General features: G+C 46.2%; 1 protein-coding gene across 6 annotated transcripts in view; it reads left to right on the forward strand.

Annotated features, from left to right (window-relative positions):
* The window catches only part of Klhl29 (kelch like family member 29), a 293,879-nt gene that overhangs the window by 69,143 nt on the left and 199,794 nt on the right, over positions 1 to 24,942 (forward strand). For all 6 annotated transcript variants that reach the window (XM_070025077.1, XM_070025073.1, XM_070025075.1 and 3 more), the window contains one exon: positions 9,263 to 9,370. Coding sequence is in view for 4 of the 6 variants with exons in the window: in XM_070025073.1 (XP_069881174.1) it covers positions 9,263 to 9,370 (108 nt within the window). In the remaining 2 variants the exon portion in view is untranslated. The remainder of the gene's footprint in view (positions 1 to 9,262; positions 9,371 to 24,942) is intronic.

The raw sequence follows: 24,942 nt of genomic DNA on the forward strand, positions 1-24,942 counted from the left end.
CACCCAAACAGACAGACGTCAGACAAGAAGGCAAAAGCAGAAGGAGGGGAGGCGAGTTCTCTCTCTGGGCCCAGACTTGAAGTGAGCTCTTGGCTAGGTATGAGTGCCTACTGTGGCTGATGCTAGGTGGATCTGCTCCTTTGAGCTGGCCTGATTATGACAAGGATCCAGTGCTTTCCTGGGCAACAGGCTGGGATCCAGCTTTCCTGAGATCCAGCTTGCCAGGCTACAAGTTGCTGTAAGCTTCTTCCCTAGCTCTCAGTCTGTTGTTTGATTTTCCTCCCCAAGCCTCTAGTCAAGTCTTGTTTAAATGTTATAGCCTGGCCCCAGGAGTGTCAGGAAGAATCTAGGGAAGAGACTTGTCCACACTGGTGTCAGGGTTTTAAAGGGGCAGCACTCCTGGGTGCCAACATGATGATCAGGGTGGGCACTACGAATCACCCTGCATGGTGCTGGAGAAGGGGGTGCTGTGCATCTCTCTGGTCCCCTGTGGCAGAGCAGCAGCTGCCTAGCAGTGAATTAGGGACGGTGGCTCTGTCCCGCCTCTCGGAGCTCGTGAGGCAGCCTAATGAGGCAGAGGAGATGCAGAACTGCTCCAAACGGCCTGCAGCTCCAGGCAAATGTGAAGCATCATCATGAAAAGCTTAAATTTATGAGTCTGAAGGAGAAGCAACATCTGGGAAGGAATTATTGCAATTTAAAGGGAGGACACGGGCCTGTTTATAAGAGCAAAATCTGGAAGCAATGTCTGATTTTTTAAAAACTGGTTGATATTCTAGTCATGAAATGGTGGTGTGACTGTCTTCCAGATGTTCAAGAAGAAAAAAAACCCAAAGCTATAGAAGCCAAGTTGTATCTTAGAGACATTTTCCTTCTTTCAATAGAGCTTTGCTGAGCATCTACTACCTGCCAGGTGTATGCTCAATAATATATGCATCTTCACTGCCACTTGTGGGCCAATTAGGCTGCCTCCTTTAGCGCCTGCAGTGTCTCCTTGCAGTGTAGCCTTCAGAAAATGCAGTGGTCCTCTTAGGTCTGGTCCAGTATAGGTGAATCTGTATTAATCAGAGGAGACAGAGGACCTGTGCTGGCATTGAGTGGTATAGCCAAGTTGATGAAGTCCCTTTCATTTCATTTCTAAGTGATCTGCTGTGGAACAAGAAATTGGTTTGGGGGACCGATTTGATGTGCAACCCTTTTCCTTGAAATATTTGTTTGGATATCTAGCAGTTTTATTTTCATGGCATAGGATCCACTCAGGCCACACACATACACAAACATTCTATTTTCTTTACATTCTCTTCACCTCAAACCAGTGAAAAGACTAGGACATGGGGGGTTTTTTTTGTTTGTTTTGTTTTGTTTTGTTTTGTTTGGGTGACACAAGGGTCCTTATTGTGACAGTGTTTGCCTGGAGTCTCTGTAGCCCAGAGAATTCTGGGAAACTCCTAACAAGATTTCAGAAGGAAATGAAGGCAGGTGAGAGGTGGACCATGGCTGATGTGTGACCAGACATGGACACAGAGAAGAGCTGGGGGTGTGCAGGAGTGGGACACTGGGAAGAATCTTACTTGCTGGAATCTGGGCCCAGGATCATGGATGTTTTTTGGTTAGGGAGTGCTGTGACTAATTCTGAGGTTTAGCACTCTTCCTGTAGTGGCAGCCGGGCTACTTGGAGAGCTGGTGTCCCCTGGAGAGCCTGTTGCTGTGATACAGGTGTGAATTAGCACAGGCTGCCATCCCCAAATGCCACAGCGTGGGCGCCTTCAACATCAGAAAGCCATCTCACACCTCTGGAGATTGGAGAGTCCCAGAGTAAGGTGGGACATGGTGGGGTGCTGGTGCAGGCCCCCTCCTAGCAGATGAACACCATCTTTCTGGGTCCTCACAGGGCATGGTCCTCATAGACTAATGTCTCCTCCTCTTACATATAACACCAAGTGTGGACATTGCCAGGTCAAGGTTCTAGCCCTTGGGTGCCACTTGGCTATATTTACTGCTACAAAGTCCCTTCCTTTAAATACAGCTGTGTGAGGGGTTTAGGGCTTCAACACAGCAATTTGGGAGTACATTTCAGTGTGTGTAGTAAGGGGAGAGATGGCAGAAAGTCCTGACCTGAGCCATCGCCTTGGAAAACAGACCCGTGAGTCTACTTAGCTTTCTGAACATTGCTCTGAGACAAAGGCGAGAAGAAGAAGGAGGAACTGGGGGTTTTAATGACAGGCAGGTGGCAATGCCATGCCCTGAGCTAAGGGTCTAAAAGTAGTAGAATTGCAGAAAATCAGTTCATGCATGCAGTCTCAATGGAATCCAGTCTTATTCTCCCAAGAAGATGAAAGTTGGTTCCTGGAGTTGGGTGTTACAATGGTTTGTGGCCCTCCAAAGCTTTCTAGCAAAATCACTTCTTAAAACTCATTCCCTCTGGTTATAGAGACTTTAAATGTCACTGAATTTATTATTTTTTTCTCTTACGGGGTAATAATCATGGAGAAATAGAGAACTGTCTTGCTGTTGGCAGGTGTGATGCAGGCAGGGAGGGATTTTAAGCTTTTCTGACTTGGGAGGATCTGTGCAGGTGTGTGTTACTCTCTTATTAACCCGACTGCCATCTGGACAGCTGGGAACTGCTGAGAAGTGGCAAGGGCTGGGGCTGATGGCCTCACTGGATACTGACTGGAACAAGGATTGTCCACTGATACCTATATTCCACCATTTTTCAACTAATGGGTGATGACTATAGAGCAATGTAGGACAGCTCTAGTCTCTTGACTAGAGCTCCTAAGAACAAGGAGACTTCAGTAATCTGGAACAAAACCAGAGAATCTGAGTTCCAGTTCCTTCTTCCCCATTGATTTGCTATGTGACTTCACACAAGGTCTTCTGTTTTGTTTTTCAGAGGGGGGGGGGGTGATTTTTGGTACTGGGTTTCTCTACCACTTCAGCCACACTTCTAGCCCTTTTATTTAAGCTTTTCAAATTTCCATGACTGGCCTAGGACCATGAACCTCCTGCCTCTGCCTCCCTCAGAGCTGGGATTAAAGACATGTACCACCACAGCCAGCTTATTCATTGTCACAGGGTCCCTCTAGCTCTCCACCCCATCCCTCCACTCCCCCAACACACATACACACCCAGGCAGGCCTCAAACAATAATCCTCCTAATCTTTGTTTCCCAAGTAATTTGGATTTGAGACAACGCTTATTCACCATGAGCCTTGTGTTTCCTCATCTATAAATTGGGGGGTTGGGGGAAAATGAAAGCAAACTGTATATAAGTTGTTTAGAAGAAGTTACTTAGAAAAAGTGAGTGAACTAGACTTTGTAAACTTCAAGTACCATGAGAATTTTGTTACTATATCTCAGGCATTGTGGCTTCTGCAGACCCAGCGTTGCTTTGATGAATGAATGCCTTTGATAAAGCGTGCCAGGTGGTACATCCCGAGCAGTCGAAAGCAAGTAATGGATCTCATCAGTGGCCAACTCTAGCTCTTAATGGAAATAGGAAATCTCTGCATGGTGCAGGGTGGACTCCGAATATACTCCATCTTTGCATCTTCGCTCTCCCTTTTAAAAGTAGTGCCTTCCAGCCCATGAACTGTCGTGAACCTGATGGATAAACCTTCTGAGTGTGCTTATTTTTGTGTTGGCAAGATGCCTGCAGGCTTTGGTGAACCCACAGTTGATATTATTAATGGACAGCTTGTTTTTCTGTCATCTTGAAAGAAAGTGAGTATGAATGAGCATTCCCTCTGCAGGGTACGTTTGGAGCAGACATCCAAGCCTGGTGCAAGCCAGGGCTGCTAGAAGGGTGGAGTTGAAGCTGGGTTTCTCCCAATAGCTATAGCTTCCAGTTCCCTTGCCTTTTCTTTTCCAAAAAGAAAGAAAGAAAGTGTCTCTGTTTCCCAGCTTGCTGAAGGTTGTTGAACTACTGGGTGCTGGAACCATAATTGGAGAGCGTGGTCAACGGTCAGGCCAGGCTGCTTTCTGATTCTGTGTCAATCTGGAGACTCCTTAATTGGTTTCTCCTCACAGTAGGCAGTTTCTCACGCAAGAAAAGAAAGAAAGAAAATAGTGTCTTTTATAGAGATGTAAAATTCCTGGGGCTCTTGTTTATAATTCTCTTGGCAATCAATTTGGTTCATGTCAGAAACCATCTTTACTCACAGACTTTGAGTTAGAATGTTTCTTTTATCTCTCTCTCCTTCTCCCTGGTCACCTCCCTCTCCCTTTTAAGATCTTGCTGTGCTGCCCAGGCTGGCCTCAAACTATGTGCTATTCTCTGCTTGCTTGCTTGCTTATTTATTTATTTATTTATTTTTATTGGTCATGGGGCTTGAACTCAGGGTTTGAGTTCTTTCCCTGAGCATTTTTGCTCAAGCTTAGCATCTACCACTTTGAGCCACAGCTCCATATTTGTTTTTTAGGTGATTAGTTGGAGGTAAGAGTCCCACAGCCTTTCCTGGCTGGCTGGTTTTGAACTGCATCCTCAGATCTCAGCCTTCTGAATAGGTAGGATTATAGGCGTGAGCTACTAGTACCTGGTACCTGGCTACCCTTTGCTTTTTTCTTTCTTTTTTTTGTGAGGGGATGCAGATTGAAGTTTGAACTTGGGACCTTATGCTTGCTAAGCAGGTGCTCTACCACTTGAGCCGTGCCTTCAGCTCTGCTTAAGACTGGTTATTTCTGGAAATAGAAGGTAGACAACTTTTCTGCCTGGGCTGGCCTTGAACTGTGATTCTCCAGTTTTCAGCCTGAGTTGCTAGGATTATAAGTGAGAGCCACCAGCACCCCAAACTTATCCTTTCACCTTTTTCTGGTCAATTATGGAGCTTGAACGCAGGGCATGGGCGCTATCCCTGATCTCTTTTGCTCAAGGCTAACAGTCTACCACTTTGAGCCACAGCTCCATTTCTGGTTTTCTGGTGGTTAATTGGAGATAAGAGTCTCACAAACTTTTCTACCCAAGCTTGCTGTGAACTGAATCCTCAGCTCTCAGTCTCCTGGATAGCTAGGACTACAGGTGTTTACCACCAACACCCAGCAACCTTTCACTTTTTTTTTTTGTTTTTTTTTTGGGGGGGTCCGGTCGAGGGGCCTGAACTCTGGGCCTGGGTGCTGTCCCTCAGCTCTTCAGCTCAAGGCTAGCGCTCTACCACCTGAGCCACAGCGCCACTTCTGGCTTTTTTCTTTTTGCTTATGTGGTGCTGAGGAATCGAACCCAGGGCCTTGAGCATGCAAGGCAAGCGTTCTACCACTGAGCCACCTTCTCAGCCCAACCTTTCACTTTTTAAATGTCATTTTCCTTCAGACTGCGAGCCGTTCCTTGATGATGAAATGAGTGGAAGGGAAAGGGTCAGTGTGGCCAGAGATGCCAGGAAATTAAATCCTGGAGTATCATCATTATCTTGCCTGGAGATGGCAAGCCATTCCTTTTTCCTTGAGATTTCTTAGGTTCATTCCTGAGATTCATTTCCTAGGCCAGGATCTTTGGAAAGTTAAGGTTTTACACTGTTGATTCAGCAGAAAAATTGTGACTAAAAACCAATTTCTAGTCATGTTAATTCATGTTATACCATGTGTCTCATTAGAACTCATTTTGAGGCACGGACATAGTTTATAGGTCTCCTAGAATGGAAAATAAAAAAATCAGAGGTCTATGATAAATGAACCAACACTTATATGATGGATATCATGGAGCAGATACTCAAATATTAAGATATTGTCTAGTCTCTGAAAGCTTTCGATATGGCTAATTGGAGTAGAGGTTACATAGGAGGAAAAAGAGCAAGAAAGGAAAGCTATAGAAAATAAATAAATAAAACCCTGAGACATAAATGAAGAAGTATTGTGAGTTGACCTTCAGGAGATTAGTTTCTGGTTGGAGTGGACCAAGGAATCATAATTTAGGTGTTCCTTGCCCTGGAACATGGCATGGGTGGTAGCAGTATTGGGCTGGGATGCTTCTGAGACAGGAGAAGGAGGAAGATTCATGGACCAGCTTCTCTACTTTGAAAAACATGTAACAGGTTTAGAGGAATTAAACTAAATGCCACAAAAGTAGGTAGCGATATTAGAATTCTAGTTCTCATCTGTCTGGTTCCAAATCTTGAGACTCTGAAATGAACAGACATATCCAAATATGTGATCTCTGAAAAGACTTATTAAAAGAACTAATCATAAAATCTAGGCACAGTATAAAGAAACCATAAGAGTGTGTCACCCCTGGGCTAATAATGAGGATGAAGATAATTACTGCTTAAGGGGGCAAAGGAGCTATTACAGAAACCCATAGAGAATGCTATAGAGTACCATCTCCCCTAACTTGAGTATCACCTTCAGCTGAGGGACACAGCTACCCTGTGAAGACCCAGCAGAGCAGAAGCAAAATAAGTGAATGAACAGCTTGCTCCAGCCAATCCTCAGTCTTCTGCTAGTTAAACCTAACCAGAAATCAGAAAGTGTCAGAGCTCAGTTGATTCCCTCTGTACTGGTTAGGTATGCCTTCTAGTCACAGACCAGAGGGAAGATAGGAAGACCTGGATAATCAGAATTTTTTCCACCCCAGTTGCTAACCTGTCAATTCATGTCAGGACCTTTAATACACTAGGGAAAGGTCCCAAAGAACCCAGCATTGCATGTAGATTATTTTTATCCAGAAATATTTCAGTGATCACCTCTGGAATTGATCATTTGCACCACAGTTTAGGGAAGACAAGGCCATTGTCATCAGAACAGGTGGCCAACTTCCCTGTGTTCCCTCTGTGCTCTTCCCTCCACCCTTTCCCCCATTTCCTATAGCCTGCCTATATTAAGTCAGCACAGCCTGGTTACAGCTCAGAGAGTGGGTGTTAGCTGGCCAGAGAGTGTTGAGCCATCTGGGTTGGAGAGAAGAAAAGCAGATTAACCTGACATTGACCTCTGAGAGTTTTGTCTCAAGAGATTGAAGGCTCCATGTAAAGACTAGTACCTGAGATCTTCGGGCTCTCTCTTAGCAACCTATACAATAGCCTACGAGTACTTACAAAAACCTGGGTACTCACCTCTGTGACTTTATTATCTACTGGAATCTAAAAAGGTCCATCCCTAGAGACCCCCTTGCTGATCTTGAAACAGAACATCATGTCACTCTCCCCCCCACCCACACTGTACTTGTTCTTCCTTCTATCTCAAACACCTGTGCATCCACTCCATCCAGCACTTGTACAGAGGTTACCCTTGCCCATGAAGCTGACCTCACCCACCCTATTTAAACTGCACTGCAGCTCTCCAACACACTCCTTGCTCTATTTTCTCTCTCCAAGCAGCACTTACTACCTTCTAATATGCCATGTAATTTTCACACATTCCTAAGTTGATTGTTTCTTATCTGTTTCTAACTATGAGGGTAGGAATATTTTTGTTCACTCATATATTCACTATGTGTCTAGGACAAACCCCAGCATTCAGCAGCCACTCAATAAACACATAAAATAAATGAGTGACTAAATGAATAAAGATCTCAAGAACCTAAAATTGGTTTGATCATCACCTTCTAGAACATTCTTTTCACCAATACTTATCTGCTGAGGATCTTTCCCAGAAATTCGTGAGTCTTCTAATCACAAGAATCGCCAATACATTGTGGCCAACGTGATCAATGTCTGTGCGTGTGCCACACGGGCTTGATAGAGGAAATACACTCATGACTTTGGCTCTGTGTCAGAATTAAATGGTGACCTTGGCTTACTTTGCCTCCCCACAGAGGTTATTTCTTAATCGTAAAGGGAACATGCTGTCCTTGGAAAAAGCAATATTTTTTTGTCATCTTCAGCTTTCAAATAGCTATTTGATATGGCTCATGGATGTCCCTGTCATTGGCAGCTGAAAAAGCTTAGTAGAGAAGATCTGAGAAAGACCCATCGCATCATCAGAGAGAACGCTGGCCATGAGGTGGAATTAGTTTACAATAACTTATATACCTGTCCAAATCCTTCATATCACAGTAAAGCTTTCCCTTGCTATCTAGGACCCTGGAGTACTAAGAGAAAAAAAAAAGAAAATCAATTGATAATGATATATTCCATTTTAAAAAAATATATTGATTCTCAGGTAATGACAGCCACACGCTTTTGCGGGGGAAGATGCCATTTCCCGTCATGGCGATGACTTTCTCATATATTACATCTGAAAGAGCAGACGAGGAATAGCCCTGCTTCCCCATAATAGATAGCCTCTTTCCACTGGGTATTAAATCTCTCTCTTTATATGTATTTTTTAAAACTTCTCTCCGAGGAACCCATTCTTTGCCTCCTCAAGGTCTTCTTGCCTGTTGTCTTAAAAGAAGTCATGATTTGTTTCTGTAATTCCAGAGTTTGTGTCCTTTTCAATGTTAAAGATTTGAATTTCTTATTTTTCTCCCTTCCTGGATTTTCTTTGTTTGGATTAGGTGGGAGACAATGCCATTGTTCTCAGTCTTACTCTGTTAGTGGCTCAGTGGTGTGGATTAGTGCCAGCCAATGTTTGAGAAATGGGAGGAATACCTTGCTAGGGCAATCTGCTGCCCATTGCATCCCCATTTCTAAGAGCGCTATAGCAGAGTTTGGGGTCTCTCTGTGTAACGTTGACTCTGTGTGACATAATCTACAAGAGGAGGCTCAGCATCAAGGAGAAAGCCAAGGCAGAACTTAGCTTCCATTTGAGGGTTGGGAGGTCACATAAGAAACTAGTACTGGGGCTGGGAAGGTGGCTCAGTGGTAGAGCGCTTGCCTTGCATGCCTGAGGCCATGGATTCCATTCCTCAGCACCACATAAGCAGAAAAAAGCCGGAAGTGGCTCTGTGGCTCAAGTGGTAGAGCGCTAGCCTTGAGTTGAAGAGCTGAGGGACAGCGCCCAGGCCCAGAGTTCAGGCCCCACGACCGGACCCCCCCCCAAAAAAAAAAAAAAAACTAGTACTAAAAGTAGTTTTGTGTTTTTTCTTTTCTTCTCTTTTTTTTTTTTTTTTTAATTATGGGACTTGAACTCAGTTCTTAGCTCAAGGCGAGCACTCTACCACTTGAGCCACAGCACCACTTCCAGTTTCCTGGTGATTAATTGGAGATAAGAGTCTCACAGACTTTCCTGCCTGGGCTGGCTTTGAACTGTGATCCACAGATCTCAGCCTCCTGAGTAGCTAGGATTACAGGCGTGAGCCACCAGTGCCTGGCTGTGGGTCTTTTTTGTGTGTGTGTGTGTTTTTTTAAACCACTTTCTGCACTCCAACTTCCCTCTTCCTCTCTCATTCTAGACTGTGTGGCTTCCCCGTGATGCCCTCCCTCTACTAAGTGTTGGTGGTCATCAAGGGTTTTGCATCCTGGGGACGAATCCTGAGCTTGCCAGAGACGGGCGGCGAAAGGTAAGTCCAAGCTCAGCTCCTGTGGAATAAGGGAGTGATCCTATCTGAGTAGAGCTGGCTGTCTGAGGATAAGAGGAAAGGGAGCTAGTCTCTTACTCTTATAGTTGGTGAGATTCCTCCTTCCTCCCTCCATACACACACAAGTATATGATCCACTAAGCCATCTAGATCTCAGTCATGGTGACTCTTCCTTATTCTCCCCAGTTGTGAAGTTTCTCCAGGGTTTAGATCTTGGGGTGGCCAACAACTACATGACCTTGAAACTTCTCCAAACTCTCATTCTTATAATTTAACAAATTCACGTCTCTTCATTTAATTTTTATTGTTCAAACATACTCTTAAATATCATGAAAATATTATTTATTCATAAAGGTTTTGAAAGATGGATTCAGTTCCTACCATCCTCCAAGAAACAAGTACCTAGAATTATATAAAGAACTTACATTCCCAGGGACAAATACTTTAATGTTGTGTTCCAGGCTTGCTTCTTATGAGTATATATACACACATACTTGGGATCATATTGTGTCTACTACTTGTTGAGATATTATTGTGTCTCAATTGTGTCTCAAAAATATGTTAAGTCATCTTTAATGCCAGTGAATAGAAACTATATCATCATTTTCAAGACTTCAAATTATAGGAACATAAAAATGTACTTCAGTTGATACCTTAATGATGGATATTTATCATGTTTTTAATATTTTACTGTTACCAATAACACCACAAGAAATATCTCTTAAACATGCCCTTTGCACAGTCATGTGATTATTTGCTTGGATTTAATTTATAGAAACTTTTCTGTTCTCAAATCAGGACCAGAAAGTCAGGAGAGCACTGGGGAATGGGGCCTACATAGTACGGGCATGCGTCTCATGAAACAAAACTGCCCGTTGCTCTAACTCCCACCCTCAAGCAGGCCAGATATGTCCCTACAGAAGCCATGGCATTGGAGCTAGAGCTGCCAGAGTTCCACCACTGGGGAGGCAGGCTGGAGCTGGAATGAAGCAGATGAGGGGAGGCACAGGGAATCTTTAGAAGTCAGTGAGACGCTACACATGGTTGGCATATACCTACAATCCTGGTATTCAGGAGGTTGAGGTAAGAGTTGTGAATTTGAGAAGATGGAGGGGTGGAGAAGGGGGGGAGAGGGGATGCAGGGGGAGGGGAGAGGAAAGAGAGGGAGAGGGAGAGAGAGTGCATCAGAGAGCCAGCTGGACCTAGTGGCTCATGCCTTTAATCCTAGCTAATTAGGTAGCTGAGATCTGAGGATCTCAGTTCAAAAGCTAGCCCAGGCAAGAAAAGTATATGAGACTCTTCTTTCCAATTAACCTTGTAAAAGCTGGACATAAAGCTGTGACTTTAAGTGGTAAAACACTAAGGGTCAGCACCCAGGCCCTGAGTTCAAGCTATAGTACTGGTGTGTACACACACACACACACACACACACACACACACACACACACACACCAGTTCAAGCTATAGTACTGGTGTGTGCACACACACGCGCACGCGCACACACACACACACACACACACACACACACACACACACACACACACACACACACACACACACACACACACACACACACACACACACACACACACACACACACACACACACACACACACACACACACACCAAAGCTGCATCTGTAGGAGTGCACAGAGCCTGAGCAAACTCAGGTCATAGTGATTCAGGACTAAAACATGTTCAGTGATATCCTGCTCCAAGCCCAAGAAGCTGTGGCAACTGCCTAGAGCTACCTTGTGTCCTTATACCCCAGCTTCCTTTAACAAGGGCTGACATCAGCCAGCAAGAGTCCTGTCACGTATAGATTCTTTGCTGGTTTTTCTTTGACACAGAGACAATAGGATTGAACATGGCCCACCACTCCAAGAACTCTTAACACAAAGAGAAGAATATAAGTCTCTAAGATCCCAGCTTGTGGACGCCCCAGGTTATCAGGAGGAAGTGGGAGGAGATCTAAGCTAGGTCTGGATTGGCTGCCTGCATGGAAGAACCCACACTACCCAGTGGGGTCTCTAGCCTGCTGCCACCTAGCAGACCAGCGGGGACAGCCAGAGGAGGACAGATGGGTTCCTGACCTAGAATGCTGGTGGGCTGTTGGCATGAGCCTGATGACACCACTGATGGGAGATAGCTGTCTTCTCCATTATCCCAGCCTGTTGGGAATGATTTGCTTCTGTGACAGTCAAATCAGAGAAGGAGAGTTGGAAACAAGAGAGTGCAATAGGTTTGTGACTGATGTCTTCCTTCTTGGAGGGACAGAAGCAGAATGAGTGGTCTGAGAAGAGATTTAAAGCTGTTCTTCACAGCTTTCCTTGGGTATATGGGCATTGAAATGGGTGGCAGAAAAGAAGGGAATGGGGAGGAATTTGGTTCCTTAGATGATATTTCTTAGTTTGTAGCTTTGATTTCCTGCCTCTTGTGCAAGGTGCATCTTTCATAAGTCCCAATCTTGGACAAGAGCAGATTTAGGATGGCTGTATGGGTGGGAATCTGAAGGTGATATCACCAGCTGATATCACCAGACCTACAGCTGATCAGTCTTTTGTGGGCTTCAGTATCCATGCACATCCTCCTGATGGGTCCCCATGGCAGATGTGTGTTTGTCTTTCCTGCCAGTGGACAATTCCTGGAAGGCAGGAGTCCTGTGGGATACATCTCTGAATTCTGTACCTCCTCACTTGTATGGTACCCACTGGGCCTTCAGCTAACAGCACATAGCCAGGACAGTCTCTGAGTACCTTGGTATGTGGTTCAGTGCAGTATATGCTCTTCCCTTGCAGTCAGGTCCACCACTGTAGATGGACAGTCGCAGTGGCCCCTGTGACCACTGTGGAAGCAGCTACCACTTCACCGTGGAAACTGGAGAAGCTACCTGGGCTTTTTGTGCCCTGTTTCAAAACAGACCAGTTCAGTAGCAAAGCATGGACTTCTGCTGTCCACTCTCAGAAGCTTGATGACTTTACCCAAGGATCAAAAAAGATCCCAGAACCAGCAGGGACTCGGGGTGAGCTGAGGACTCGGTATATGCAGAACTAAAGGCTGAGCCAAGAATGGCATTAATAGACTGCTCTGGCTCTGAGCAGATGGGAGGCAACTGCCAGTCCTCCCGGGCACCAAGGAACTGCCTTGTGCGGCCTCCCCTGCCTGTCACTGGAACTGTGGGATCAGGACTGCTTGTCCAGGCTCTGTGCCCTCCCTCAGCAAGCAAAACGATCTGTGTGCCCTGCATCCTCAGAGGACACTGCACATGTCTCCGAAGCCAGTGGGACTTGGAGCTGGTCCATGCACCGGCCCTGGACTCCCGCTCTCGACACAGCTTCATTTCCCCCAATTGATCCCTCTGACCACACTCTGTCCTCCCTTTACTCCCCACTCAAACTGCCTTGCTTCATGGAGAGCTCCAGGCCCTCTTCCCCTCCACTGTCGTTTGTTGTCCATCTGCATTAAGCCTTCATGGCTTTCATTCTATAATATGGGCCATGCACACATTCCAAGTACTGCTCTAGACACCCACCAGACATACTTGGTCACCCCTTTTTCCTCTGACTCTTCCTGTGCCTTCCCTGGCCAGCCCTTGAGGACCTCTGTAGCTCCTTCCTGTGCTGGGAATTTGGGAAGTTAGGCCCTTGAAAAGGTCATGGACTCAAGCCCACCAATTAGGTACAATCCCTCAACTGGTCCTCATTCTTCTCTCTCTGCCTGGTGCTGTTTGTATCTTTCCACCAAAGGTACACAGGGTCCAGGGTCCACAGTGTCTTGCTCACCTCCCTGGTGGCACAAGGTCTCCCTTAGTTTGCTGAAGACCTGAAACTTCTTCCTGCTTTTAGACATGTCTGTCAACATAAGCATTACCAAATTCTTGAGCTCTCTACCTTGAGGAATTAAGATACCAGACCATCTTTCCAGATGATATGTGACTCACCTATTCTGTCACATGCCCTAAAATCTGCCCGAGACCAAATCATTTAAAAGCTGGGTGCCTTGACTGTACCAGGCTGTCAGCACTGTGGGCTACCCATGTGTCTGTTGGCCTGCAAAGTCACAGCTCAGGGCCCACACTGCAGGTTTCATGGCAGTTCATATTCATCCTGTCACCTTGTTTCTCAGACCCTATGGAAGTGTCTGTGATTTTACCATAGACATGTTCTTCTCTGGGCTACCGGCCTAGTGTCTCATAAATCCAAGAATCATGTTATAACAGACCAGCTTCTTGTTTGCCCCTCTGAGTTCTCTAGCCCTTCTCACTCCCCGCATATGAAAATCACCTAGGAAAAAAATTCTCCCACCAGGATTCATATCAGCTCCATTAGATGAAACTCTGCAGGAGGGGACATAGGCTTTCTTATTTTATTCCTGTGTTTATAAAGCTCCCCAAGCAATTCTCCTGAGCAGCCAAGGTCAGAAGCACCGCCAAGCCTGAGGCAGATTTGTGGCCTGCCTGTACCCAGGTGTAGGACTTCCTAGATGTGGTTTCACGGAGGCAGCACTCCCTGCTCCATTTCCCTCCTGTGCTTCTTGTTCTTGCTCCTACTTTGATTTACAGTGTGTTAATGTATCCTTTCAAGTCCCTTCCAGTCCTTTCTGGAACTAGAGAGGTAAAAACAAGCAGAATAGAAAGCTCTTCCCTGGCTGGGCCCACGTTCCTCCATCCCCAGTCCCAGGAGAGGGCAGAGCCCTCCTTTCTGGAACTCCACCATGGGGAATGGTAGCCAATTCTTTGAAGAGCCCTCCAGGGCCTCATAGCTGAGGCTCAGTGGGGTCATAGCATCTGTCTGTGTTCTGAGAAAGGCCAAGGAGAGGCTGGGGATATTCAAGGAAGGCCACTAGAGCATCCACTAAGCTCAGGACAGAAGTGACACTTTCCTGTATTCTTCTTGTTGCTCTCAGCCCCATGCCCAGCATCCATAGGCAGAGAGAGTGGTCAAAAGGCAGGAGATGCCCAGGGTGGATGCAGGGAGCTCAAGACCGGAGTACATGTGGCATTTCCACTCGGCTGATATGGATAGGGTGGAGGGTATGCAGTATTTTATTCTGGCTGCAAAACCTCATTTGGCACCTGGGCTCAAAATAGCTTTTCTGCAAACCTCAGAGTTTATTTTTGTGACAAAGTTTGACTTTCCAAGTAGTCTGTCTCCTTCCTTACCTTGTTCCTGCCACATTGGCCAGGACTGCTGGAAACGGTTGAAAGTTCGTACCCTAACTGAAGACAGATGAATGGAGAGGCCTGGGGCTGACTCCTAGCCTGCATTCCCTGTGATTTAGTGCAAGTTTACACATACACATCAAATAAGCTAATAGTAGTCTTGCCAACATCCAACTCAAGGAAAGGATCATGTGCACATTTGTGTAAGTGACATTGTTCCTAATTTGCAGACATCTGTCCTTCTGGATGACCTCCTTTAGTCATATTCCAAAACTGCTTAAGAAAATTTAAGCTTGTCTTTTCATTAGAAGTTTCTTTCCTTTCTCTCTTTTCTCTCTGGCTACAGATAGTTTACTCAGTACATTGTGAATCAAGTAGTTGTCTCAAATTCATTCATTCATCCATCCATTCATTCATTCATTTAAGTATTTAGGCAGCCACATTATGGATCCAGGCCTAGGATCCATAATGCCATACAAAAGCCCTTTCCCCAAGGAGTTTTCAGTCCAGCAGAGAGACCGGTAGCTAAACACCTACTTGGAATAATATGTGATCAGCGCAACAAGGAAACAGTTATACAAAGGGCTATGAGAGAACAACTCATTTGTTCCACAGTTATTTCTTAAGCACCGACTAAATATCAGGCATTGTACTGAGCAGGAGGAAGATTGCCATGACCATGTGAGAGAATAAAACTCTCCAGCCCCAAGTTTGGGAAGAATGACCATTCCAGGATGAAGATCATCCACTTGCTCCTGCATCATCTTGTCCAGGCCACTCGGAGACTCATCAATTACAGCTGCCACAATGCCTATTTTTACTCCCACTTGTGAGTGAACTGGATGCTGAGGAGATGGGGAGGAGGGAGAATTTCAACATCATTCATGGAGCTCAGGCTCACCCGCCCATGCAAGACAGACGCAGCCTAGCAACCCTCATGGGCCTTTCCTTTGATTTGTAGCAACTCATTTAGATAAAAGCATCTGGTTTGTAAGGTAGCAACAACAACAACAAAAATCATTAAAAACGTATTTCTGCTTTTACCAAGTAACTTAGTAACAGCGCAGAGGTAACAATTAACCTGCCATCCTCCCCCTTTCTTTAGGTACCCCAGGCAGGAGCTGAATGTGGGAAATGAAAGTCAGAACACAGGGAAGTTCTTCGAAGGTCCCTTCTGAAGCAAGCACTCAGGGATGTGCAGCCAGGCCAGCCAGCTGAGGAAAACCCTATCCTCACTTTAGCACATAGAGGAAGTGTCCTGCCTTTCGTCCCAGAATAAACAGTGATTATTTATTTAGTACCAGTTCAAGGCAAGCCGAGTGCTGTACCATCTTACACAGCACACACTGAGCAGCAGCTACTGGTGTGCATGAATCAGATGAGGGGAATCTGCCGTATGCCAGCTAGCTTCTGCCAGCCCCTGCTCCCACCCAGACAGATTCCTTGGCTAACTTACCTCTTTGTCCTGCAAAGCCCACGCCTCCAGAAAAAGCCTTTCCCATCCCTTTCATCTCTCCTGGCAGAGTGCTTCCCTCAGAACTCTTACTCCAATCATGTCCTATTACTCTCCCCACACTGGTAGAGTGCTAGCGTGGTCTTTTCACTTGCCTGTGTTTATCAGGCTCATCCCCCAGGCCCTGGCCTGCTCTAGGCATGTGAGGACAACCCTGCTGAGCTATGCACAGAGCTCACACACAAGGAACCATGAATGATTAAGGCAGGTCCATAGCCTCCTCCCCCACTCCTATCACAGAGCCCCCTTGTGGGCAGCAGCTTGGGATTCAGTCTCTAGATCCCTCCCCAAGGCCTGGCATAAAGGAAAGCTTACATATGTGAGGATGGATGGATGAACCATCAGAAATGCTTCATTTAATCTGTCGGATGTGTGTACCCACGGGCCAGCTATACCATGAGTGCAGCTCACAGATACCCACCGTAGGGCAGTTGGGGGTAACACACTGACCTGCCCGCCCAAGAGCCTGTTCCCCAGGGACACCATGTGTCCTATTCAGAGCTCTCTTCTAAACTAAGCACAGCCTGTGGTTTAAGAGGAAGACAGACCTTCCCAAAGCTTGCTAGAAACCAACATCTCAATATGTTCTATTCCACATTCAAGCCACGTTTAGAAAAGGCACAGTCCACATTCACACATGTATTCATTTCTTCTTTCACTCTGGAAACATTTTTAGGGAGCCAGAGAAATGTAGAAGTCAGGGGCATAATTGCTTGAACCAGACTTCCTGGGACCTAATCCCAGCACTGCCCCTTCCCCACTGTGTGGCTCTGGGACAATATTTAACCCCCTGGGCCTCAGTTTCTTCACATGCAAAGTAAGGGTTGTAGTAATGTTTCCACCTTAGAGTAAATGTAAGAATTAAATGTGTGAACATGGTAAGATACCTAGATACCACACTCTCAAAGTGTGGGGCCCAGGATCTGCCTTGGCAAGTACCCCAGCAAAACCAGGCATTTAACTGCTGCTCTATTCAGAACCAAATGCACCTTCAAGGGAGATGATGAGGCATCTGTCACTGTTGCCTTTGCCTTCAGAATGGTCAGCAGGGGATGTCTGCTTCCAGGGAGGTGAGGACTGCCCTTCACCCATAAGAAAAACATAGCCATGAACTCTGCCTTTGCTGTCAAATGAAAAAAAAAAAAAAAAGAGACATTATAGCCAGGCACTGCCTGTACTCCTAGCTACTCAGGAGGCTAAGATCTAAGGACTGAGGTTCAAAGCCAGCCAGGACAGGAAAATCCATGAGACTCGTATCTCCAGTTAACTACTAGAAAACCAGAAGTGGAGCTACAGCTCAAGTGGTAGTAGAGTGCTGGCCTTGAGTACAAAAGCTCAGGGACAACAGCCAGGCCCTGAGGTCAAGCCCCATAACCAAAAAAAAAAAAAAAAGAAATAGGGCTGGGAAGGTGGCTCAGTGTTAGAACGCTTGCCTTGCATGCATGAGGCCCTGGGTTTGATTCCTCAGCACCACAAAGAAAAAAGAAAAAAGCCGGAAGTGGCACTGTGGCTCAAGTGGTAGAGTGCTAGCCTTGAGCTGAAGAGCTGAGGGACAGTGCCCAGGCCCCGAGTTCAGGCCCCATGACCGGACCCTCCCCCCAAAAAAAGAAAAGAAATAAAGAAATATAGGGTGAAACATATTTAAGATGATATCTCACCAGGCACTGGTGGCCTATAACTTATAATCCTAGATGCTCAGGAGCCTGAGATTTTGAAGATCACAGTTCAAAGCTAGCCCATGAAAGAAAGTCCATGAGACTCTTATCTCCAATTAACCAGCAAAAAGCCAAAAGTGAAGTTGTGGCTCAAGTGGTAGAATGCTATTCTTGAATGAAATCCCAGGTCCTAACTTCAGACCCCAGTAATAGTACACACACACACACACACACACACACACACACACACACACACACACACACACACACACACACACACACACATAAATATGATGGTATCTCATGTTCATGATTTGATAGCCTCTGCTCCAGGTACATATCTCTGCTAGATAAAAGAGAAAATGAAAATAGTTATAACAACAACTAAAAGAATCCCAAAGAGCCACAGATTGCATCCTGTTCCCATTCCCTTCACTACATTTCCTTTTATTTATCTGCATCTCAAGGAGGCTGTACTCATACTAATCCCCAAGGGTCATCAGATTCTTTCTCTAGGAGTGACATTTTGGATTTGACCCCATGGGAGCTTCTGGGACTCCACCACAATTAGCACTGTGGCTTCAGAAGTTATGTCAGCATGTCCTTGGGGCATCTCTCATTAGCAATTATGAAGTCATTATCTGGTAAATAATTCATAACCCATGAGAAAGGGATAAGCTGCCAATAAACAATAATCCATTTAGAATGAGGCTTGGCAGCCATGACTATGCAGCCCCTCACTGAAGGGCTGCTCCCACCTTACCTCTGCTGTCTCCCTGCTTTGTCCTTAAGGGCCTTGCTTGGATCAGGCCTCCTCTCTGAAGCCGGCCCTCACCACCCACCTAAGGTACCTCCTGCTCCTAAGCTCAGGCAGGAGCCCATCAAGGGCTATGCTAAGCAATTTGCATGTGCGTTCGCCTGACTTCCTCCCTGGGATCCTTGTACTCTGAGGATCTAAAGATTCTTTTTTTTTAAACTTTTTTAATACTTTTTATTGTAAAAATATTGTACAGAGGGGTTACAGTTATATGAGCAAGGTAATAAGTACATTTCCTATCAAGCATTGTTGCATCTCCATTGTTTTTCCCCTTCCAACCCTTCCCTCCCATCTCCACAACTACACCCCCCCCCATACCTAAATTGTAAAGTTCACTTTTCACCATAGTGTCTTATACATCTCATTGTTACAATGGATCAACTGTATCTCTAGTTAAGCAATTTGTTTTTTTCCTTTCCTCTCCTCAAATTAGAGAAGTATATATACAAGGTGCAGGGCACCGACATCAAATACAGTGAAAACAGAGGTTATACCATGGGGGAGGAACATACAAAGTACCCCCCCCCCAAAATCACATGGTACATTACAAATATGTTAGAAACAATAGCAAGAAAGTAAGAACCACTTGTGTCCCTATCTTGGGGTTCATTTTGCTTAACATCATCTTATCTGGTCATATGTACGTAGCTTTTAACCTTTTCTGCTTGTCCCAGACATATACTAGTTATTGCAAATAAGGGAAACCATGGGACTTATGTGTCTTTGGGTGAGGATGTAAATATTCGTATACCCACTTTACAGAGGAGTAAACTGAGCTTTCATTGTCTCATAAAGCCCTGTATCAGGGTTGGTATGGCATAAGACCTGTCACTTTGGGCCTGGGTGTCTTAGACCCTCCTTCTATGAGCTTAAACCCCTTATCACTTGCCTCTATGACCTGTGCCTCAGGAAACTGAATTTGGCTTCCCTCCTCATTGGGAATAGGCCCCAGGAGGAGGCTTGCCAGGCTATCTGGCTGGTTAGCTGTGTAGTTAGGCTTGTCTATGGTATTTGCTGGCAAAATGAAGAGCACTAGGAAGGAGTCAGAAGGAGATATCTTCAGGACACGAAAGCTGAATTTTTATCTTCTGAACTGGCCTGTGGATTTCTGGGAGAGACTGGAGCTTCCGCCATACTTTCTCAGCCAAAGGGTGCCTGGCTCAGATGCCTTGAGCCCCAAATGTGGATTGATGTATATTAGCTCTGCTGAGAGCCTTTCCTGCCATGCCATCACCCTACCCACAAGGCCATTTCTATGCTTTGTCTGTAGGATCACTTTGGAGAATTCCCCAAGGTTCCCAGGTTAGAAGGGGCCTAAAGCTTCCACCCTCACTGCTACAAGAGCCCATTCTTCGTGCTTTTAAGTGGAGGCAGAGTAGACACAGCCCTTCCCCAGGTCTGAAATGATTCGTGAAATGTCATTGTTAAGCTTTAACAAGAGCCATCCTGAGCTGGGAGCTTCAAGGAACAGGGTGAGGTTGCTGGTTGTATGATTTTCACATATCTGGAATGCTGCACAAACCACTGTGGTTGGTCCATGTGGTAGACACAGCCACAGTGGTAACTACGCATGCTTATTTTCCAATGACTGTGGTAACCAGTCTAAGGCCAGGCCCTCTTCTAGCCTTTCCACCTCTCCTCTTGTGGCCAGCACTTGCTGATGTAAAGACAGGCGAATTGGTCACTTGCTGCTTTCTAGAACTGCTGGAAGCAGCAAAAACCCTCAATCTCCTTTAAATACAGTTGTCTCAAGGGAGGTGCTGGCCCTGACTTAATTTATCAAACTCTATGATGACACATCTCGCTTCCATGAAAGGTTCTACTCCTTCCTTCTGATGACCAACTTAATCTGTTGTTGGTCATAGGGGCTGAGTGAAGCAGATCAGAAGGACAGAGAAAAGTGGGGTGGCCAGTGACTGTCCTGGATGAGTGCCCTTCCTTCTCTGGCCATTGCATTCACAGCATTCATGCTGTGAATCCACTGGGTCTCTTCAGCTATGGGGCTCTAGAGAGTTCTTGGAAGACCTGGCTGCAGTTCTTTTGGTGAAGTCCAGTTCCATAAAAGAGGCTTCTGACCACTCCTGGAACTGGGAAAGGGGGAAGCTGAACTGGAAGGAACCTGGGCCCAGCTAGGGAAGAACATGAAGCTTTCCGTTCTGCTTGTTTTTACCTTGCCTAGTTCTAGAAAAGACAGGAGGGGACTTGAAAGGATGCATTTAGACGCTGTAAATCAAAGTAGAAGTGGGAACAGGCAGCGTAGGAGGGAAATGGAGCAGGGAGTGTTGTCGCCTCCATGAAACCACCTCGGGTCCCACACCTGAGGCAGGCCACAAATCTGCCTCCAGGCTGAGTGGTGCTTTTGACCTGGGTCACTCGGGCAAATTGCTAAAGATTCCTGATGACTAATGTGAAACCATGTACCCCTTGCTTGTCCCCAAAGAAGAGAGAGCACACATTGGACATGGGTGTCCAGAATCTTGCTTTGACCTCCCTAAGCCCTTTCTCCTTCCCTTCCTCTCCCTCCCAGATTTGGCCAGTCCCAAGCAGGACATGCCTGCCCATTAGTATAAGACTTTAAATGCCTTTGCTGTAACAAATGGCCAGAGAAGAAAAGTTATTTAGGCAGGGGCAGAGATAATTTTCAGCCCCAGTTATAGGAATGGCTTTTGTCATAAGTCAGAGACCATGGCATTTCCATGGCATAGAACAGATAGAAAGCATGACCTCCGACAGCCCCAAGAAAGGAGGCTTGATGACAAATGTGTTCCTATATAACATTATCTTCCCTTTCCCAGTGATGTTGCTGAGGGCTGCTAAGTGAAGTTCGTGAAGGAGAAGTGCAGGCTTAGGGGCTGACGCACACCTTCCAGGCCCACTATCTTCTCTTCCTTCTCTAGTAAGCCCTGGGATGCATTGTCCCTGATACTAAAGCCTCTTCCCAGAGATCTCCAGGGAAAGAAATTCCATCAGCTCCCAGAGTCCCCATTCCAGTGGCTCCTGCAGGCTTTGCTTCTATCTGACCTAAATCTCCCATGCTGCAATTTAAGCCCATTTTCCCTTGTTTTGTTTTTAGTGGAAATGGAGAACAGCTAGTCCCCAGCTGCCTCCAAAGGCAGGGTGAGTCAGAAGTCCTAGCGTGCCTCCTGTCAAGCTGAACTGTGTCAGAATCCTGTCCTGTTGAATCTGTCCCCGAGGAAGGCTCCTGAAAGAACAGCTTTCATGTTAATGCATGAGACAGTGCTCTACTCCAGAGGGGCCATGTTGATGGTGGGAAGGAACCTGACCTGCATGAGCACAGCACTGAGGTGACCCCTGAGCAAGGGACACAGCCCCTGTGGGGTGGGAAGTCAGGCATGTGAATGGAGCAGCACACTTTCATAGGGCAAGCTTAGGGTCTAGTTAGGAAGCCTGGCACTTCCTAAGGAGGGGTGGCCTACCAAGTCCTAAAGAAGGAGGGGCTCAGAGGAAACTGGGGAGGCCAGAGGGGGTGGGGAGATCTTTGAAGTGATACTAGGAGAATTCTTGCACGCTCCAAGGCCCAGGTTGAAAACTGTGCTCTTCGAACACCCATCTCCTCTAATGAATTGGATGGGTTCAGCATCCCACAGCCATCTTCTCACTGGGAGACATCTGTGAGCAGGGGACCATGTTAGGCAAGGTGCCCATGTTGGCTCATATTTCTTTGACAGCTTCTACTGGTGGCTTCTTGATCTCCTAGACCACTCCATTTCTGTCTTGATTTTTGTGCCTTCTTCTGGGAACAACCCCCATTGCTTTGGCTAAAGTTAAGCTAATTTTTAAACCATTGAAGTCAGTTCCAGGAAGAGTTGGGTTCATGGCTTAAAAAAAAAATTCTGATTGGAAAGCAGTAGGTCACAGCAGTTAAGTTACTGAGTTTAAAAAAGCAATGATGCTGAGTGACCCTGACAACACTCGGACAGCACATAATGAATGCAAGGGAAGAATTTTTATTTTTCCTAGGCCAGTGGAATTAAAACCTTCCTCCTCGACATGAGAACTGAAGAGAAACCGAATCCCTTTTTCCTAGGCAGTTATCTAACTGCAATACTGAGATGGGAGCAAGGTCATTAGACTTTTTGTTTTCCCATTGCTTGGTCAAAAGCCCCCTCCAAACGACTTGGCTCCAGTACAATGGGTGAAATAAAACCTGCATTGATTGGATTTAAATAATGGAATTGCCATTAATATCTTCCATAAAAGATGATTGATTTTGACTTGGATTTATGGAAAGTTGGAGCTTGTGAAAGTAAACAGAGTGGCAGCCGTTCAATACTAGCGCTGGTGTATGCTCTCCTCCCCCCTCAGGGCTGGTTAAAAAGATGAGCTCCCAGCCTAACCTGCAACTGAGTCACAGAGATCCTTTGGAAGGATCTGGAATGTCTGTGTCCAGGAGGCCTTCCTTCAGCCACTTTTCCTCCTGCTTGTGTAAAAACAGAAAGGAGACCATGTCCCTCCAGAACAGAAGTGACAGGCTCTGGATGGCCTCCGGTGACCAAGGGGCTAGGGAATGTCAGCATCCCCCAATCTCAGATCTCACGTGGCTAGCTCCTACCAAGCAGGCCATCAGTAGGTCCTAATCCTCTTATTTACAGATGGTGGCTTCCTGCCTCCAGGCAGAGCTGTTTGAATCCCTTATCACCCCCTTCCAGTCCTCCAGGTGCTATTGATCTCCTGTCCCTCACCTGTGAACTGGTAACTCCCAGGTTTGTCTCCAGTGTGCTGTCCAACCTGTCCATCTGCCCTTCCACCAAGAAGCCCCTCAGGTGCCATAGGTCTGTCTGAATTCCCTGTCCTCAAGCACACTCCTCATCCTGTGACCCTATCTCTAGCACTGGCAGCATCACCTACCCGGTCCCAAGTTATCTGCTCCCACCTTTCCTCCACCCCAGATTCCACTCCCAGGCTTTTGTCTGTCTCCCAATGTTCCTGTCTTTTCTGCCTCTCAATCTCCACTGCTCTTAGCTAGGTTCAATAGGCCCTAACCAATTCTAACCCGAAGAATTCCAAGGTCTCCCTGCTTCCTCCTTCCTTTCTTCCTTCCTTTCTCTTTCTGTTTCTTTCCCTTCCTTTCCCCCGCCCTCTTTCCCCTCCACCCACTCTTTCTTTCTTTCTGTCTCTCTGTCTCTCTTTCTTTCCCTCTTTCTCCCTTCCTTCCTTCCTTCCTTCTACACACACTTTCTTCTTTCTTTTCAACCTTTGTATTATTGGCTCCCCAGTTTCATCACCAGGATCCCTGTTCCCTGGGGAGAGTGAGGTGCAGACCTGCCTCCCTAGGACCAAAAGCACATCACATCACACTGCAAAATTACACCCTGGTGTACCTCACCACCATGCCTTACCTGCTTGGAATGCCACTTCCAATCCTGTCTGGATTTGCCCACTTGGCTTCCTCCCAAGGCATATTCAACCATTTACTCCTTTTCCCCCCTGCACCTTGCTGTCCACATCTTAGCAAAGGATTGGGACTACTGTCCTTACCTCTCCTACTTCCAGAAAATGTTGACTCCATCCCACCCTGCTGTTTAGTAGCTAGCAGATCTACATTGCCTCTGTCCAGCCTCAGCCACCTGTACTGGGGAACACATGTAAGTTCATGGCTACTCTTCACCTGGCTGGTTAGCAACACAGGACCAATTAGTCCTGACCTCAAGAAATTAGCTGAATTGCTAGGAGCCAGGCAGGAAAGCCCATGAGATTCTTATCTCCAGTTAACTACCAAAAAAAGGCACAAGTAGAGCCATGGCTGAAGTGGTAGAGCACTAGCCTTGAGCAATAAGGCTCAGAGACAGCACCCAGGGTGAGTTTAAGCCCCAAGACTGGCATGAGAGAGAGAAAAAGAAAAAGAGATTAGCTGGAGCAAGCAAATTTCTCTCCTCTGGAACAGGGACTGGGGAAGTAAAAGAACCGCAGAGGTCCATTTGAGCTGGCCCTTTAGCCCCATCAAAATGGTCACAAGACAAGAGCAATTGTTCTGGGCTCTGCATAACAAGGTTGCATCTCAAAGGCTGGTGGGAGAGGCAGGGTAAAGGAAACCGATATCCCCAGGGAAGCTGATATCCCAAGAAAAGGGATGCGTTGAGGGACAGAGCTAATTGTGTTGGGTTCCTGAAGTTCTTGCTCCTTCCCTCTACTGCATTCCTTTGGGGTCTAGCCATGGTCTTCTGGCATTCCTCCTTTAACGCGAGCTGGTATGGTTGGATTCTCTTTAGTGTATTTTTGACCATCTTATATAACCTGCCAAGTAAGAATTATCCACATTTTTATAGATGAGGTTCAAAAATACTAGGTAAGATGCTGAAGGTCAGAGGACAAGGAAGTGATAGCGCTACATACAGATGAGTCTTTCTCATTCGAAGCATGCCCTCCTTTCTCAGCCTTGGCCACCTC

This window comes from Dipodomys merriami, unplaced genomic scaffold, assembly GCF_024711535.1.
Source record: "Dipodomys merriami isolate MVZ:Mamm:240054 unplaced genomic scaffold, mDipMer1.0.p SCAF_17, whole genome shotgun sequence".
In the NCBI taxonomy this organism is placed as follows: Eukaryota; Metazoa; Chordata; class Mammalia; order Rodentia; family Heteromyidae; genus Dipodomys; species Dipodomys merriami.